Source organism: Panthera uncia (assembly GCF_023721935.1).
Source record: "Panthera uncia isolate 11264 chromosome E2 unlocalized genomic scaffold, Puncia_PCG_1.0 HiC_scaffold_20, whole genome shotgun sequence".
NCBI lineage: Eukaryota > Metazoa > Chordata > Mammalia > Carnivora > Felidae > Panthera > Panthera uncia.
Window position 1 is genome coordinate 20,988,172 of NW_026057589.1, and position 18,709 is coordinate 21,006,880.

The 18,709-nt window shown below is 52.8% G+C and overlaps 1 protein-coding gene across 4 annotated transcripts in view; it reads left to right on the top strand.

Moving 5' to 3' along the window:
- The window catches only part of CDH13 (cadherin 13), a 1,039,621-nt gene that overhangs the window by 932,959 nt on the left and 87,953 nt on the right, over positions 1–18,709 (top strand). For 3 of the 4 annotated variants that reach the window (XM_049622721.1, XM_049622720.1, XM_049622723.1), the window contains 2 exons: positions 2,480–2,662; positions 9,870–10,123. In XM_049622721.1, coding sequence (XP_049478678.1) covers positions 2,480–2,662; positions 9,870–10,123 — 437 coding nt within the window. Of the gene's footprint in view, positions 1–2,479; positions 2,663–9,869; positions 10,124–11,002; positions 13,081–18,709 lie in introns of those variants that run through there. The other variant, XM_049622722.1, reaches the window with a different exon arrangement.

The window sequence follows — 18,709 nt, forward strand, 5'->3', positions numbered from 1 at the left end:
GTCAACAAGCCAGTCCCTCTCACGGCTCCTGGCTAACCACATCTCTCATATTTCCTCCGCCCTCGCCTTTGATGCCTATATTTAAGACCTACTGCCTATATTTAAGACCACCGATTCATTCAACAAATGCTTACTGTCTCCCCTCTCTGTACCTGGCATCATGTGAGGGGTCGGGGGGAGATCTGTGAACAAGGCAGACCACATAGGGCCTCCAGCCCCCTCCAATCGTGATCTGTCCTAGGTGTTCATCTCAGCAACATGAGCCTCATCTGCTTTGACAAAGCAGCTTCTCACCTCTGTGCTGGATGTAGCAGCATTTCTACAGGATGGATGGTTCCCAGCATCCTCTGGTCTCAGTGCTCCGTGTGCCTGCATAATTGCCCACCTGGGGTCCTAAGGTGCCAGTGTCAGAAAAGACACAAGGACAGGTTATGAGCTGAGGTCTGGTGTGATCAGTAGGGACAGAGAACCGGTCATCGGGCTCTGGACCCCAGCAGGGGTGAAGGACGGACCTAAGTGATGCAGGTCTTGAGTAATAGAACTTGTTAAAAGCAGTGTTTACAGGAGTCCAGGAGACGCAGACTTGACCTTTGGTTCACTGAATGACTCTGGGCTTCCCTTGCTTCTCTGTGCCTCTTTCTTCACCCATATCTGAACGTTCTTGACCTTGGACTCTATCATGCTTCTCTCAACCCAAATTTCATACTAAAATTATCTGGACAGGGGCACCTGGGTGGCTCAGTCGGTTAAGCATCTGCCTCTTGGTTTTAGCTCAGGTCATGATCTCATGATTCATGAGTTCAAGCCCCACAGCAGGTTATGTACTGACAGCATGGAGCCTGCTTGGGATTCTCTCTCTCTCTCTGTCTCTCTCTCTGTCTAAGTAGATAAATAAACTTAAAAAAAAAAAAGAAAAAAGAATGATCTGGACAGGTTAAGAAAGTATGGAATCTCAGACTTTACCCCAAACCCACTGAATTGGAATAGAGCCTGGTTAGTTAAAAACAAAACAAAACGCCCCTGAAAAGATTCTAATGTGCAAACAGAGCTGAAGACCATCTATCTAGGCTTACGCTTAGGAATTCCATGATTTTTGTGAGAAGGAGGGAAAGATAGAAGGAAGAGCCTCCTTAGACAAGAATCAGGTCAACTTCCTTGTCTCCCAGAGCCATATCCATGTGACAGCGTCTTCCAGACCTTCCTGCTCTGGCCACTTTCCATCCTGCCATCATGTTCCAAGAATTTCCCAGCGTCCCTTTGAGAGAAAAGGAAACAACCCACCCGGGTTTGCTGAGGTGTGGTAGACAAATTAGTTCCCGTCCCCGCCCCATCCCCCCTCCAAGGCATCAAGATTAAGGCTTATGATTAATGATTTGCAAGTCAATTAATCAGCCACCGCTTCTGAAACCTCATCTCTCAAATTACTTTTCTCTGAACACAAAGGCTTTCTGACACTGTCTCACTGTCTCTAGATTCACTTGGCTACTAATTGAAATTCCAAGATATTTCTTCTTGTTGTCAGCTTATTGGTATTACTTGTCTGTAAAATATTTGCAAACAGATTACTATTCACGTGTAGTGTGTCAGAGGTAAGCACCAAAACAATACTTTATGCTTCCAGCTCGAAGGAATGTGCTAATGATAGCTCGTGAAATTCTCTATCCCTGGGAAAGCTGATTTTTCATTTATTGATTTATTTCCACCACACCTACTTGCAACAAGTATGTGAGATGTATTACAATAAAAACACAGGTACAACAAGGCTTCAAACAACTGATTTATAAGTTTCCGTAGAAAACGTTTTGTTTTGTTTTGTTTTGTTTAAGTCATGGGGAAGGAGTGGGACTTTCTTCCTTCGAGGAGATGGTGCGGTCGAGCAGAGGCTGTGGAGTCCGACACGGGCAGGGGGGCAAGGCTCCAGTTCCAGTCCCTCCACACGCCAGGGAGACATACACTGGCTCCCCGGTTACCTTGGTTACCTTGTGGTTTGGGGTAGATGACGCTGCAAGAGCAAAGGCAGACAGAATTGCATAAAGGCTCAACCTCCATAGACGTCTGTCTCTCCTTCAACAACAGCTCCCGGGATGGTGTTCTTCTCCTTGTGGGGACTCAGGACCCACGCTCCTCCCCCCATAGCCGTACCCTGCCCTGGGGTCCTGTGGTTGTCTGGGTTCCGATAGATGGTAGGAGAGAGGCACAGAGAAGAGACCGCTGCCCCCAGCTGGCAAGCATCACATCTGGCCACATCCAGTAGGGGAGAAGGCAGTCTCATGGCCTCACCTAAGTACAAGGAAGGCAGAGGGAGGGAGCGGACCATCTGCCAGCACAGCACAGCTCCATGACCTGCCTGCATTATTGTTTACTGTGAAATGAGGTGATGCGGGTAACGTACCCACTACCGGGCCCACGGTACGAGCCCCGCAAAGGGTCTTTGCTGTTCTTTCCAAAGAGTGACAGTAACCATCTGCTCTGTTTGCAGTTTCAAGCCACCGTCGAGGAAGGAGCCGTGGGGGTTATCGTCAACCTGACAGTGGAAGACAAGGACGACCCCATCACGGGCGCGTGGAGGGCTGTCTACACCATCATCAACGGAAACCCTGGGCAGAGCTTCGAAATCCACACCAACCCTCAGACCAACGAGGGCATGCTGTCCGTCGTCAAAGTAAGGGCGCTTCCGGGCTCCTCCCTCCACCAGGCAGAGGGCCTCCCTGCTGGGGAAGGTCAAGGAGAAGTCAGCCCTGCTCTCCTCCTTTTGGAATTGAAAACAGAAAAAGGGGCTCACAGCTTAAGGGTGAACTTGTACCCTCACAGCCACGAAACCAAGCTGTTTTACGGGTTCTAGGAAACTCAAACTTACGTGTAACCTTCAAAAAAGTCCCTAATTTAATTTTCAAATGAGATTCTCCACACATCTGACCGTGAATTATCAAAGATATGCAAAAATGGGATATGTGAAGGTTTTTTAAAGATCTGTGATCAAAACTGCGGATCATTACAGGACGCCTGAGTGGCTCGGTTGGTCGAGCGTCCGACTCAGGGTTGACTCAGGTCATGATCCCAGGGTCGTGGGATGGAGCCTCGTGCTGAGCCTGCTTAGAATTCTCTCTCTCTCCCTCTGCCCCTCTCCCTTGTTGGCACATGTGCTCTCTCTCTCTCAAAAAAAAAAAAGAGAGAGAGAGAGATCATTACATTTCTTCCTGGTCTTAGCACAATCTCAGTTATTCACTTAAAAACAGGAGATAAAGGGCGACTGACCCTTAGCACCTGTGCAAGTGTCCTGGGGCTGCTTTAACAAATGACCACAAACTTGGTGATGTAGGGCCACACACACTCACACACTCTTACAGTTCTGGTGGCCAGAGCACTAAAATCAGTTTCACGAGGCTGAAGTTGGCAGGACTGGTTTCTCTTGGGGACGACCTATCTCCTCATCTTTCCCAGCTTCTGGAGGCCACCCACATTCCTTGGCCTGTGGCCCTGTCTCGTGTCTTCGGTCAGGGGACAGCAGCACCACATTTCTCTCTGGCTCTGAGTCTCTGCCCCCATCTCACATCTGTTTCTTCCTTTGACTTCTCTGCCTCCCTCCTTTGAGGACCTCTGGGATTCCATGGGTCCCCCTGGATAATCCAGGATCCCCGCAACGAGGTCCTTTAGCCTAATCGCATGTGCAAAGGCCCCGTTGCCACGTAAGGTCCTATATTCACAGGTTGCGGAGACTGGCACGTGGTCATCCTGGAAGGTCATTATCCAGTGTAGCCTGGGGATAATCCTCAGGACCCACTGTGGATGGCCGATCTCGGAGGATGAGAGGCTGGGTTTCTCCCGAGCCCTGCCCTTTCCAATACTTCCTTTACATTGAACTTCAGCTGCCTGGCTGAGAAGAACAGCCCCTGGGTCTTCCCGGGTCTCCTTCCCTAGTAACACAGGCACGGGCGGAGTTGTTAGGAGATCCTGGCACTGCCCTCCCAGTGCACCCACCCGTGCACTTTCACAAGTCGTGAAAGTCGCAAACTAACGCAGCCTCTGCCTGTCCTCTGCGGCTAGCCTGGGTCTATACAAGCCGTCGGACGATTTTCCAAACCTGCGGCTGGAAAACAGCATTTGGGTGAATATGCATCCCCATCATAAATCCTGGAACAGCACAGTCGTCCCCGTTCTATTTGCTACAGCTTGAGGGACAGAAAATCCAAGAGAACCAGAGTCACGAAGGAGCGTCCTCCCCTCCCCACCTTCCCACACGGGCCCTCACTGCTGAGTCTGAAACGTTAGCACTTAGAAGTATCACCAAGGATGCTAGTCCCGACCCAGGTTCCTGGGCCCACACCACACCTGCTGGGTCACCATGTGAGGGAGGGAGGTGTTCGCCGAGCCTGGCCTTGCGGATGACCACTGCGGAGGATGTTTCCAACTGCAGATTCTGCGACACCTGGGGCTCCCTCTGGGCCTCAGTTTGACCAGTGAGTGGACTTCCTTTGCTTCAGAATTGGGATGGAGACTCCGCCTCCCTCCGGCTGCCTGCCACGTGAATTCCTCCAAAGGGCCTTGGACTCTCTCTGCTTCTCAGTCCACCAAGGTCGAAGCCCCCGGGCAGCTTTCTGCAGGCAGGCCTGGCCTTGTTCCCTTCAGGTCAAGTACCGAAATACCAGGCTGATAGTGGCTTAAATACTAAAGAGAATTTAATGATTTCCATAACTAGACGAAGGTAGGCCAATCTAGGATTGACGGGCAGCTCAGGGTGTCAGAGAGCCATCAGGGGGCACAGCAGATGCCTCTGGCTTTTTCCTCATGGTCATAAAATGGCTGCCAAAGTTCCAGGTAGCACATCTTCCCGCTGCTGTGTTCTGAGGCTCAAAGCAAGGAGGCAGCCAGGCAAGAAAGAGAGAGAGAGAGAGAGAGAGAGCTCTCTCCTGCCCCCCCCCCCCCCCGCCGCAGCCTTCAGGGAAGAAAATATCTTTTCCACTGGTCTCCCAGGCAACTTCCCATGATGTTTCATTGCCCAGATAACATATGCCCACCCTCAGCTGCAGGGAAGGCTCTGAAATCTAAATCTGGCCTTTGGGGCGTCTGCAGGAAGAGATGGGGAGGGGAGCACCTGGGAGGGGGGAGGGGGTGGTCTTTGGGCAACCAGCCATGGGCAGTCCCGCCCTAACCAGTTGGCAGTCCGCACACCGAGGAACCAGCAGAAATTTCAGGACTGTGTGGTTCCCAGGGGAATCCTACCTCCCTGCAGGACCAAATCCTAACAGTTCCAGAAAGCAAGAACCTGTCTCCTTGTAAGAGCTTCTGGTCAGGAATGCTCTTAGCTGCTTTGTAAACCTATTCCAAAACTGTCAGAGAGTTACCCTTTCGGCTGAATATAATCCACCCTGTATTTTAAGCCTGTTTTCTCTTTTGTCCTCAGAGGGGAAGGAAACATCCAGAAAGCCTTGATCCCCAAAGCGATAATAGGCTTAAAAGTCACTGTAAGATCACTTCCAAATCCTCCCTCTATCAGACAACAAACCCCAGGTTCTTTACCTCTCCCCCCTGCCCCCCCGCCCGTGGGATGGCTTTTCCAGCCTTTAAACCCTGCAGGACACTGGTCCACACCCACTCTTGACCCTCAATGAAATATTAATTGAATCGAATCTCTGTAACTTTATTGGAAGTGTTTTCAATTTCCTCCCATCCCCGACACAGAGACCCTGCACCAGACAAATCACATTAATGAGGTCACGTGCCCGAGACAAAGGAGGGTTTCTTACTCCAGCGTGACCCAGGGCAGGGTACGAGAGCAGAGACCCACGTTTTGCCAGCTCCCCAGCGGCCTGGCCCGGGGAACGCGCAAATGGAATTACTACATCCTAATTCCGCACAGGGCAGGTGGGGTGAGCGAGCGGGGGCACTGCCCTGCGGAAAGGCAGCATGCGACTCACTGCCCCTCTGCCCTGCCTCCATGGCACTGTTCCCGCCTCCACCCCTCGAAGGCCAGTGTTCTGCTCAGGGCATGTCAGCCTGGGGACGTACTTGGAGACGGGCCGGCGAGCAGGGCCTCCCATCTTTTTCTTCGTTGCCGTCTTACCAGCTGCTTATCCTGGCGGCTCCAGACCGAGGTCTGTGGGAAACGCACCGCAGCTCCCTAGCCTCTCCCGGGGTCCCTTGCTACAGTGCTTACCAGGCCAAGATTCCGGGAAGGGCAGGGACAAGCGTGCAGCAGCCCATGGGCCCAATGGTGACCGAGCACCAGGGCCAGACCTTGACCTGCACCCCTCTGTATTGGGGAGCGAAGGTGTCCCTTGCACACCTACGAAGCTGCGTTCCATCCCAGTGTGAATAAATCGGCCCAGAGTGGAGCAGAGGACCAGGTCCCCGTCAGCATCACACTTGGTACACACAGCGGTTTATTATTGGCTCCGATTTTCTCGTCACGCTTCCGGGGCCAAAACATCCCTCTGTGCCACTTATGTGCTGTGTGACTTTAACTGAGTTATTCAACCTCTCTGAGCCTGTTCCCTCATCTACAAAATGGGAATAAAAACACCCACTATCACGAGGTAAAGTGAGGCTTGGGTGAGGTGATGCACACAGGGCACTCCAGGCACAGGCAGGTGCACAGTAAGGGATAAATAATGTCACGGCAAATAGGGACGCGTGGCGGTAAAGATCAAATATATATATTATGGGGGTCAGAGGGCTCTAGGTGCCCCACTGTTATGGGTCAAATTATGCCCCCAAAGAAGAGCTATTTTGAAGTCCTAATCCTCAGACCCTGTGAAGGTGGCCTTCTCTGGAAGCAGTCACTGCAGATGTGATTAGCGAAGATGAGGTCATGGTCGAGTGGGGGGGGAGGGGATGCCCTAGGCCAGTATGACCATGTTCCTGTAAGAAGTTGGCCGTGTGAGGGCAGATACACCCAGGGGAGAATGCCGTGCGACAGCAGAGGCAGAGAAGGGAGCGGCACAGGGATGAGGCAGGCTCCCCTAGAGCTTTCCGAGCGAGCACGGCCCTGCTCGCATTGGACTCTGCACTCCTGGTCTCCAGAACTGGGAGACAGTGGATTTCTGTTGTCTTAAGCCACCCAGTCCTTTGGTACGGCCGCCCTGGGAAACTGAGGCACCCACCAGACTCCCTTACGAGGTCGCAGCTGCCACTCCAGAGCCTCCAGTGCTGGCAGATCACCGTCCTAGCCTCTGCTGCCCAGCAGAACTGCCCTTACCAAAAGGGGAGCCCCCCAGCCAGGAAGCTTAGGCCCTGCCAGCTGGAGAGAGCCTGCCGCCTGGGCCTGCCGGCAGGGGGGTGCAAAAAACCAGCCCCTGCCTTGAGATGGGGCTGACCTACTGGTGCAGTGAAAGCGCCAGGACCCCCGTGGCACTGGGCTGGAGCTGGGCTCCAGCGGGGAACACGTCCTGGCTCATTCCCTCTCTTCTGAGAAGGTATGCCAGTCCATCATACTCAGAACCCCTGCCTCAGGCTCTGCTTCCAGACTCAGCTGGAGTCTCGGGGAACCCAAATAGAGATATCTCTCTCACTCACTCACACACACACACACACACACACACACACACACACCTCTGACAGAAACATACATGCACATCTAACATAAATACATCGAATATGTAAACCCCTGTGTACACATGGTTAATGCTAAAGGCACCCATATACTTATCCAACATGAATACACACACATAGAGAAACACACATTCCAGCCGTACTGTTCAAAGGCCGTGCGTAAATAATCCAGGCCACCTCCACTCGAGATTCCGATCTTCCCTCCCGCCTGGTCTGCCCCACTCCATCCTGCTGCAGGGGGCTCAGGGGGCCCTCAAACCCAGGCCCAGATTCTGCTGTGAGGAGCCCTCCGAAGCTAACAAACCAAAGAAACCCCGGCCTGGTGACATTTTCATCGTGGTGGACAATTCCGTCGGGCTAGATTTCGGATTTCACACATGCCCGTGTGCTAGTTAGCTTGACCTCCAGGAGCAAACTGCGCTGCCAGGAGCCAGAGCTGGTGTGAGAGAAGCCCTCTGGCCCTGAGGTGCACCCCCCTCGGTCTGCCCCGCACTGGGGTGGGGGAAGGAGGCTCCCGGAGACAGAGCTCCTCCCGTCAGCCCTGCTCAGAGCGCCGAGTGCAGGGTGGTCCCGACCCGGCGCGCCAAAGTCTTCCCCCTCTTCGGTGTCCTAGTTGGGATGAATGACTGTGTTCCCAGCGTGGCGATCCCCCGGCCCCTGTTGGAAATGGACTTCCCTGAGGTTGCGTACTTAGCGCGTCACTCGGGATGGACAGAAGTTAGAAAGGGACGGAGCGGTGAAGTATTCTTGTGTTACCCGGATGAGACCAAATAACGCCTGGGTAGCTCCTAGGTGCCAAGAGCTTTGTATCTGTTAACTCAGAGGGTCCCTCTGGGAGTTGTTACAGGTGGGGGCAGGTGGGGGGGAGGGGTCCCGTCCCGTCCCGTTACAATCAGGAAGCACTCCTGCGTCAGCACGTCAGCATTTCCTCTGCGTGTGCGTGCCCGCGTGCGCGTGTGTGCACTTCGGCGCGTGTGGGGAGCGCTGCGTGCGTGTTGGCTGCGATCGTTACGGAAGGTTACCGCAAGTCAGTCCAACTCACCCAACGGGTTTCAATCCCAGCTCTTGCCCCTGTGGGGCTCTGCCCCCACTTCCCGTGGCCCTTACAACCTGGGAGGTCATTTGCTTCCTTGTAGTCGAGTGGGAATCAACTCAGTGCACCTGCTTTGGTCCTGTCCTCACAGCAGGAGTATCCCTATGTCACGGGTCTGAGGAGTTGGTTACTCATTCTCCCACGAAACATTAGGGAAATAACTGGAAATAAATAACGTGCCTTCATCAGACCTGAACGTCTCCCCACGCACCCCCCAGGGACAGGAAATGTCACTCCTACATCATCTAGTGGTTTGGAAAGGGAGTGGCCAAGTGACTGTCATCTGGCACATTCTGTGATGGGCAGGACCATCGTATGAATAGTGTCTACAGTGGGGCTTCTTTGACATGATCTGATTTCCTCTGCACAGCAGCTGGGACAGGCGGGTACTCTGAGACCCCTTTGCAAAATCACCTCGGTGGACCCCATCTCAGTGACCCTGGGGCCGGAACAGTCCACCGTCATGTTGGACGGTCCCTGGCATGGCCGTGTGTCTGGTCATCACTGCCTCTGCCCAGTATGTGGCCACCGAGCCCCCAAGTCATGGTGACAATTGAAAATCCCCCCCCCCACACACACACACACATTTTCAAATGCCCTCAGGTGGGGAAGGGCCCAGAGGCTTAACCCCACGTGTTTCCAATCCTCTTCAGCCCTTTTCCCTACGAGATGCCGTCCCGGGAAGCGTGCCTGTGCCAGAGAGCTGTAGAGACCCCAGCCTCAGACCTTGTGGCGAGTGAGAGGGAAACGGTGCAAATGGGACTTGGGGCCTTTTCCATTCTATCTCCCATGGTGACAGAGGCAGGGCTGCCCCGAAGCTGGCAAAGCTTAGGCTTGAGTCGTTCATGCCCCCAACCCCCTCCAAGTGTCGGCGTCTTGTGGCTACAGGTCACAGGTAGGAAGCCTTTTAGTGTCAGTGTGGCCAGGGCGTCGCCTAAAGAGATCGCAACGGGGGACCCCAGGTCTCTGGGGCTCACATAATGTGTTGTCATTTATTTCTTCATCTAAAAAAAAAAAAAAAAAACACCTTCCATCCCGATTTTTGTATCTGTATGCTTCGTATTCCTTTTCTTAAGGGGGACCCCAAATTGCATTAAGGTTGGCCCACAAATCCTGGATCCATCCCTAAACATCCACCCGGGCCCATGGGATGTCAGAGTGCTTGGTGCAAAGGCACCTGCCCTTTGTAGCAGATTCATATGCTCAGCCTCCTCTCCCTGCTTTCCAGCCTCTGGACTACGAGATCTCCGCCTTCCACACCCTGCTGATCAAAGTGGAAAACGAGGACCCGCTGGTACCCGACGTCTCCTATGGCCCCAGCTCCACGGCCACCGTCCACATCACTGTCCTGGACGTCAACGAGGGTCCGGTTTTCTACCCGGACCCCATGATGGTGACCAGGCAGGAGAACATCTCTGTGGGCAGCGTGCTCCTGACCGTAAATGCCACGGACCCAGATTCCCTGCAACATCAAACCATCAGGTGGGTGAGCGGCTCCCTAACCGGAGGGCGGAGGCAGGCAGGAGTTGCGTTTCTTTTCCGGATGCAGGCCTGGCTGTCCGGAGCAAACTAGCCTTACGGTAAACTTGTTAGTGATCTGGGCGAGTGGGAGGCACAGGGCACCCTGAAGAGCTCCTGGCCGATCGCGTCAGGACCAGGCTGACTCTCCAGGGATGCTGCCTCCACACCTGATGCCGGGGAGGAGGGTGGCCTCCGGGCAGTGTTCCCAAATGGCCAGAGGGGTCTGCCAGTGCCAAGCACAGGCTCTGAAAAAAAGAAAAAGGAGCCACCACGTCTGGCCCCCCCTGCATCTCAGACACTCGACCCATCGTCTCACCACCATGACTTTGGAAGTCAGCATTGGCTGACTCCACATACAGATAAGGGTATTGCGAATTCAGAGAGGTTCAGTGCCTAGCCCGAGGCTGCCCAGCCTAGTAGCAGAGGAATCAGACTAGAAACAGGACGGTCTGCAAAGTCCGTGCTCTCTGCTCAGTGCCGTGGACTCGGAAGCGTCAGGGGGGGGGGGGGGGGAGCAGACGTTGCCGGTACTTAGAAAGGGAACGTTGGGGTTAGGTTTCCGACAGATAAATGGCAAGCTAAACAAACAACAACAAAAAATCGTCTCCAAAATTTCCGTCTTCGTTACCTGAGCTCTGTCCGGTGCTTAGAAAGAAGGTGTCGTCGTGACAAGATTTAATTAAATGATCGTTACGTAGGGTACTAGCCTTGACCGGCTGCTCTCTTGTCTACGGTGTTTCGCGGCAAGCTGAAATCGACATGCAGGTCCAAACGCCCGCTCGTCTCCGCAAAAGAAAGTTATTAATCTTTCTTTTCCAAAATCTAATCTTCTTCTCGTAGGAGGAACAGGATAATCAAGTATTAGATGCACTTCTAATAAACACGTGTCATATTTTCCTGATTCGAAACACCTGGAAACGTGTCACGGTCTCCACACAGCCACTTTACCGTGGAGCGAGCTGGCAGACGAGCGGCTCACGTTAGTTTCCAATCCCAAAAGGGGATTTATTTTCACAACAAAACTTTCTGAAATGCCAGATGAACTAGATAAAGGTGCGAACTGTACCAAATCCTATAATAATGTGACTCTGAAATTGCCCTCTTTTTTCTCTCTCTTTCTCCTTTTTCTGCTGGGTACCTGGCAGAGGAAAGATGCAATTTAAATATCAAAGAGAAAGCTTTCCTTAAGTCCTTAGGTGGGGAAACTGGTAGCTTCACAGACAAATGTACAAATTTAGGATGTCTTTAGGGAAGCTTTCCTGTCACTATGTATTTCTACAGCAGGAGCAGAAGAGGGGACTCTGGGTGGGGGAGAGAGCGAACTTCCACGGGCTTGATGTTCCTGAACCCAGGGCTCTGCCCTTGCTGCGTGACTTGGGATGTTGCCAGTCTTGAAAGTGTTAACTTGGTGGGGTTGGGGGGACAGATGCGGTGATAGAGAGCTGGGTCTGTCCAGGTTCTTTGTTTAAGACCAGCTCTGGCTGACGTAGGCAAAAGGAGGAATCTGCTGGTAGAGTCGCTGGAGGGCTTATTGAACATGTTTAGAACCAGGCCCGAGGGGCACCTGGGTGGCTCAGTCGTTAAGCATCCTACCTCGGCTCAGGTCATGATCTCGCGGTTCATGGGTTCGAGCCCCACCATGGGGCTCTGTGCGGAACAGCTTGGAGCCTGGCACCTGCTTCGGATTCTGTGTCTCCCTCTCTCTCTGCCCCTCCCTCACTAGTACTCTGTCTCTGTCTCTCTCTCAAAAATAAATAAACATTAAAAAAAAAAAAAAAAAAAAAAAAAACAGGCCCAAGATAGCACAGGAACTCGGGCATTGCAGAGTCTCTAGGGGATGGGAAATGATGGGTTGGCACAGCCCGACCTCAAAGGGAGAATGAACCACCTCCCGCCATTTCCCACGGCCTGTGCCCCTCACCCACAGGGGCTCACGTGCCGGGGGGCGGGGGGATGTTGCCTGAGCTGCAGTCAGGAGCCTCCCGACTCAGGGCACCTGACGGTCCACGGAGATGATGCTCTCAGATGCAGGTGGCTGACGGGGAGGGAGGAAGGAGGTCCCATCCTGTGGATGGAACGTGGAACTGGGAAGGTGGGCCAGACCCCAGAGAGCAGGTCCAGCAGATTGAGGGAGGGACGGGATTCTGGTCTGGAGAGGGCGGGGATACCGGCAAGAGCCAAGCCCCTGAGACGTATCAAGACCAGGGTGCGAGCCACTGGGACAGGGTACAGGCGTCCCCCGTTACACCACGGGCGGGACGTCAGTGGAGAAAGCTGTGTGTTGATCACTGGAGGGGAGGCTCGAGGGAAAATGCACAAGTTTGGAACGCTTTGAAGAGCTTCATGTTTCTACCGTCGTCGGTCACCACAGATACGACCCATGTCATGAGCTGCCAGGACCATCCTCGGAGTGGCCTAGCCCAAGGCGGCCTCAATTGATGGGGACGCGGGGACTCAGCATGAGAACACAGGTGCTCAGAGCATGTCCTTTTTGCATCTTTTGGCTCTGCTGTCCCCCGCGGTCGGCCACATCCTCAGCCACATCTGTAGGGCCACCAGCAGTGCCGGTCCTCGGCCCCAGTGGCATGCTTCCCAATCGAAAGTTCAAGCCCAGGGCCAGGCTTGGGTCTCACAGAGCCCAGTTGGACACACGGCCCATCTCTGAGCCCCACAGAACAGCAGGGGGTAGAGTGTGCCCACCGTGGGCCCCAGGTCCCATCACGACCACCAAAGGAGTTCAGGGGGCTCTTCCCAGGAGATGAGAACGGATGCTGTGTCATCAGGACCCACAGAGTCACTGTGACCAAGTCCAATTTTTGCGTCCCCTCAGGAAATACCACTGAGGTGTCTGTCTGTGGCTGGTTTGCCTAAGAGTTCTAGCATTTTACAAATTGAGCTCAGCAGTGTCTGGAGAAAGCAAAGTAAGTGTGTGTGTGTGTGTGTGTGTGTGTGTGTGTGTGTGTGCGCGCGCGCGCGCGCGCGCGCCTCACATGCTTCTCTCTCTGGCCAGACTCCTCACACACATCCGTTCCTGCTGGGGCCACACGGTGGCCCAGAAGTGCCCCCCGTTTCTCAGCCTGGCACTGACCGGGCCCCCCTGCTGCTGGTTCTGAGCTCATCCAAGGCACGGACAGCCGTGTCACTGACACATTGAGCCATTGTCACAGGAGCCTTTTGGGAGAAGAGGTCTGTTAATTACTTGCCGCCCTTGATCGGACACACTGAGAAGCGCCGTCCCTGAGGGGCTGTGTGTGCAGGGGGTGAGCAGGGTGGCAGGGCGGGGCCAGCCAGGCTGGGACCCAGGTCTCTGACGACCCGCGCTTGGCTGCCCAAAATTCTCCGAAAGGCACGGTGACCTTGTGAGCGGTCCTGTTATTGTTGGCTTAGTGATGCTTTGGGGAGCAGGCGTGGGAAGAGGGAGGGAACCCTTCATCTCAAGGAGCGCTCTGAGTTCAGATGACGGAGGTGCACATAAGATGCTGTCCCAGCCATCCTGCCCCGGAGGGTGTCCATCCCGTCAGAACCACTGCCTTGAGTTCTGCCACCACGCAGGTCGTGGCAGGTGCCCCTGTCTGTGTATGTGACTCTGTGTGTGTCCGTGTAGCTTTCTTTCTGTGTCCCTCTCTGTTTGTGCCTGCCTCCCTTGGTATCTCCTTTGCTCTGTCTGTCCCTTCCTTGTCTCCCTCTCTGTGTCTCTGCCTCCCTCTCCCTGGCACCCACCCCATCACTGCCTCTCTGTCTCTCTCATCCGCTCCCCGCTGTCTGGTGTTCTGCCCCGTCCTCTTCCTCCCCGCTCTCCTCCTCCCTTCTCTGCCTCTCCCCACCACCACTTGGTGCATCTCTATCCCCAGATGCTCTGTGACCCCCCAAAACCCTACTTTCACCAGGCACCGGGAGCCTTGACAGGCACGTGGCCTCTTCCCTGATGGCAGGCTCCCTCGCCCTCAAAGCAGGACACCTCCTCCCCACCCCCAGCCCCCACAGAACTTAGGGGCTTCTAACAAATGCCCGTCCTGGCTGGCATCCGGTCTCCCATGATGCAAGGAGGGTCTCATCTCGGCCCCACGTTGGCAATGCTGGCCCCCCGCTAGGGACGCTTTCATCACACCAGGGAACAGTAAAGTCTGTGAAAGGCGCCTTGATCTCTGAGAAGCCGGCAACGCTAAAGACAGGAGGTGTCCAGGCATCAGAGTGAATACTCTCCCTAAAAAGCCCGAGTTATCAAGACTTGTTAAAAAGGCCGTCGCATTGCGCTCTTAGCCAAATCAAAATGGACATCAGTGGGCTGGTGACAGATGAAATTCTTCTTTTTAATGACTTGTATCTTCTTATCCTTATTATAAAGTTAAGATAGTTCATGGAGGAGACTTTTGAAAAGGCAGTTAAGAATAAGGAAGATGATAAAGAATCCGTAATAGCTCCTATAATACCCTCTTAACAACTTGGGTATAGCTCCCTCAGTCACGTGTGAGGGGGCTTCCGTTTTTATTACCGGAATTGGCTCTCATCACCCGTCCTGTTCTGGAACCTCCTGTGCCTCCTTCCCAGTATATGGCGAAGAGCTTTTCCGTGTCAAGACACAGCCATTATTATTAATTGCTTGGTAGTATTCTCTTATTCTGTTACATGGATGTTCTCATTTATTCATTCATCTCCTTGTTACTGGATATTTAGAGTGTTTCCAGTTGCATGCAATTATTTTTCTAAAAAGGTCAGTGGCCATGCTTATAGCTAAATTGTCTGATGCACCATTAATTTCCTGAAGAATTTTTCGAAAGCTCTTCGAGCCAAAGGATGCGTATTGTTAATGCCTTTTGTCATCTAAAAACTTCTTTTTTTTTTTTTTGTACCGAAATTTATATTGTCCCTTATGATTTGAATCGATGTCATGATTAGAAAGCTCCTCTGCTCCCAGGTCGTGTCGATACTGACGTGTTCTGAAGCAGAGCCCCTCTCTCCCCACCACCCCGGCCCCCTCCAGACAACGCTCCTGCCTTCTGGGGGAACCCTGTCTCCACGTCCTTGAGACAGGAGCCAGACATTTCTCTGTGACATTTTGGGGTCTCTGACGAGGAGCAGGCTTGTGCAACGGAAACTATTGGCTAATTACTATCAGAAGGAGCAGCTCAATGATGATTATGCTAATATGGGAATGACTGCCCGACGTTCTCCAGCAGCGACGTGAATAGCAGGGACTAACCCTGGCATCCTGTCTGTTGATTTGGCTGCTCTGGGGACGCAACCAGCAGCCTGATCCTCTCGAAGGGCTTGAGAGGACTTATTTCACTGTGTTGCATAATCAAGGGATTTCTGCTGAGGCAACCAAGTAGCAATTCCAATTCTGAACATCTTTCAGACAGAGCTCATCCTGTCCAGGGGCTGCAGTAAACCACTCTGCAGCAGGGACTTTTGCCTACACACTGAATAGATGAGATGTGTGTGGAGGAGAAATGTGGTCCCCAGCGATGTGAAATGACCTATCACTGCTCAACATGTGTTTGGAAAGGATCATTCATCCAGGGAGCTCTGTGAGGGTGTGTCGAGCGGCACCGTATCTGTGAGGATTAAGTCTCGCTGAAGACAATAGGAAAATTCAAAATGACAGTGGCTCAGAGAAGATAGAAGTCTATTTTCTCTTTCTCACCTAAGTCCAGAGTAGCCATGGCAGTGTGCAGGGTGTGGATGGCAGTTCCTCAAAGGTGTCAGGGGTCCAGGATCCTTCCTGCTCGCCATTCGACCATCTCCAGGTTGGCGTCCCCTTCCTCGTGGACTGTGAGGGTTGCTAGTGCACCAGCTTTCACATCTGCGTTCCAGACAGTGAGATGGGAGAAAGGGAAAGAAGGGAGTCTCCTGTGTTTGAAGGAGATTTCCTGGAAGTCAGCCCCATTTCTGTTTAAATCTCAATGGCCAAGATTAGTCACGTGACCACACCTAAGTGCAGGGGACACGAGGACATGGGGTCATTTAGCTGGAAAGAACCCAGCTTTGGAGACTGGGATTCTTTAGGAAAGAAGAAAAGAAGCGTGGACAGCATGAGATAACTGACATTTCTACCGCGAGAATCTTTGAATATTGAAACTTTCTACATAATAAAAAAAAAAAAAACCACAGGATAAACTGAATTATTTTTTAATTTCTTTTGTAATGTTTACTTTTGAGAGAGAGACAGGGCATGAGTGGGGGAGGAGTCGAGAGGGAGGGAGACACAGAACCCGAAGCAGGCTCCGGGCTCTGAGCTGTCAGCACAGAACCCACCGTGGGGCTCCAACTCACGAACCATGAGATCGTGACCTGAGCTGAAGTCGGACGCTTAACCCACTGAGTTACCCAGGCGCCCTCAGGGTAAACTTTAAAAGTTACCACGTGCCACGATACTAGATTTTTACACAACCGACATAATAGATAAGCGTGTTGTGAAAAACAACTGTTTGATAAAAGCACAAGGATTAAAGCTAGTCTTTGGTTCGTTCGTTTATTCATTCACTGAGTTTGCTTAACGGTATTCATTTAGAGCCCAGTGGGGCCCTGACGCTTCTAGCTGTCGTGCATTCACTCGTGCAAGAAACGGTCTCTGCCTACAGCCTCTGGGGAACTTGCAGTCGTGAGAGCAAGAGCATGTCCTCCCTGGGAAAGAAGGAAGGGGGCAGGAGGGCAAGGAAGGCAGAAGATAAATGGTTTCCTGGGGAAGCAAGAACCAGCGGTCCCTAGCTGGGGAGGAAGAGCTTCCGAGCATCACTGTGGTCTCACTTGTCAACAGATTCCTGAATTCCCCAGAAAGCCCACTATCCCCCTGCCTCCGTGCAGGCCTCCGTCTCCTGGGAACTGGGTGCCAGCCCAAACTGGCAGAGATGTCCACCGTCCACCCCCCTGCCCCCTGAGACACGTGCTTGGGAATGATGGTACCGGGACTAAAACGCCTAGCGTTGTTCTCTAAAAGTTCACCAAAAGCACCGCCACCAAAGCCATTTAGTTCCTACAACCCTGTAAATGAGACCTTTCTCATCTCCCTTGTTGCTGTTAGGGAAAGCAGAGGCCTCTGAGCCCCCCTCTGTGGGAGGAGAGCGGGCAGAGGTGTGCGGAGGCCTGCTGAGAGCCCCGGGGGGCCTTGCTGGCACCCACTGAGCCCAGAGAGGCGGCCCTGACCTTGCGACTGCACTCCCCGGGCTCTCTACACATTCAGCACCAACTTTCTCACGCTTTACTGTCATCCCCGCCCTAATCCCCCAACGTCTCCAGTACCATCACAGAATTACGCACTGCAGGCCCAGCACCTGGACCTTCAGATTCTCCAGGGACCTACCAAGGTGCCAGGGACCTGAACATCTAGCCTATTGTCTCCACGATTTGAAAAGAAGACAACAACGCTGAAATTAACGAATATCGAGCGCCGAGAGCATCGCGACAACCTTTTCAAATTTACGATTGGCGAACCTGTCTTTACCTTTGCAGGCCGTCTGTAGGGCCCCCCTGGCAGGAATGTCTGAGCGTGCACTAGAGAAACCATAGGGGATTGTAGATGAGAATATTCCCGGTCGCCAAATAAGGCCAAAAGCAAAAGCAGAAACGTCGTTTCAAACGTTCTACAGGAACAAAATGTGTTTGCAGGGTGGGTACATTCCAGGGTATTTGGTAAGACTCGGGCTGAGGCCACCACAGGCAGAGAAGATTCTTCGAGGCTGGAAATTTTTGAGACAGTCCCCGCCCGGCCAGGGCCAGGCAGATGGGCGAGCTGGGTAAACAGGCACAGATTGGTGGCAGCCGGGTTGCAGCTGTCTGTGCATAGACATGTTTGTGCATAAGCAGGCGTCGTTTATCGGTATTATTATTATTGTTATTCACCTTCGATATCGACGAATGCCCACCACCCATGACAGCATCTGCACGTGGCCTTGTTTTAAACCAATCCCAGGAGTGAGGGCTGAGCGGGACAGACAGGCCTCGGACTGGACTTCCCACGGCCAGGAGGGTTGCAGTCAGGAGCCGTGCCCATCAGCCGGCCCTTCTTCTGGAGCCTTGATCCAAATTGAGCCTGTGCTTTGAACACAGAATACCTGAATCAGATCCAGATTAGATCCTCGTCTCTCTGAACACTGCTTTGCCCACTTTGTCCTCATGTCCTTGAGTCTTTTTTCAGTCATTTCCTTTCTTCTCCCCTTTTGGACGTGGAGGCCTTTTAGCTCCGGGGTGGAGTCCGTTCATGGGCTCAAGCGGATACAGGAGGCCCCGTGCAGTGATGAAAATTCAGCCCCCAGTGACTTGTTAAAATGCCCCGTTTCAGTTTGCGCTGCTATTCGTGCAAACCCTTTTAACACCTTGTTTAATATAATATCGGAGCCCATTCAGAGCAAATCACCAAAATGAGGGTAAATCGGGTGAAAAACCATGGGCTGTCTACGGGACATTTTGTTCTGTATCTTCTAAGATCTTTGGAAGCAGATGTCAAAACTCAGTCCACTTGGAAGTGTGGATTTTGTCATCACTGACATTTTCAGGAACACACAAGCTCAAAATGTATAGTAGCGTACCATTTATTGGGCCGGAAAATGA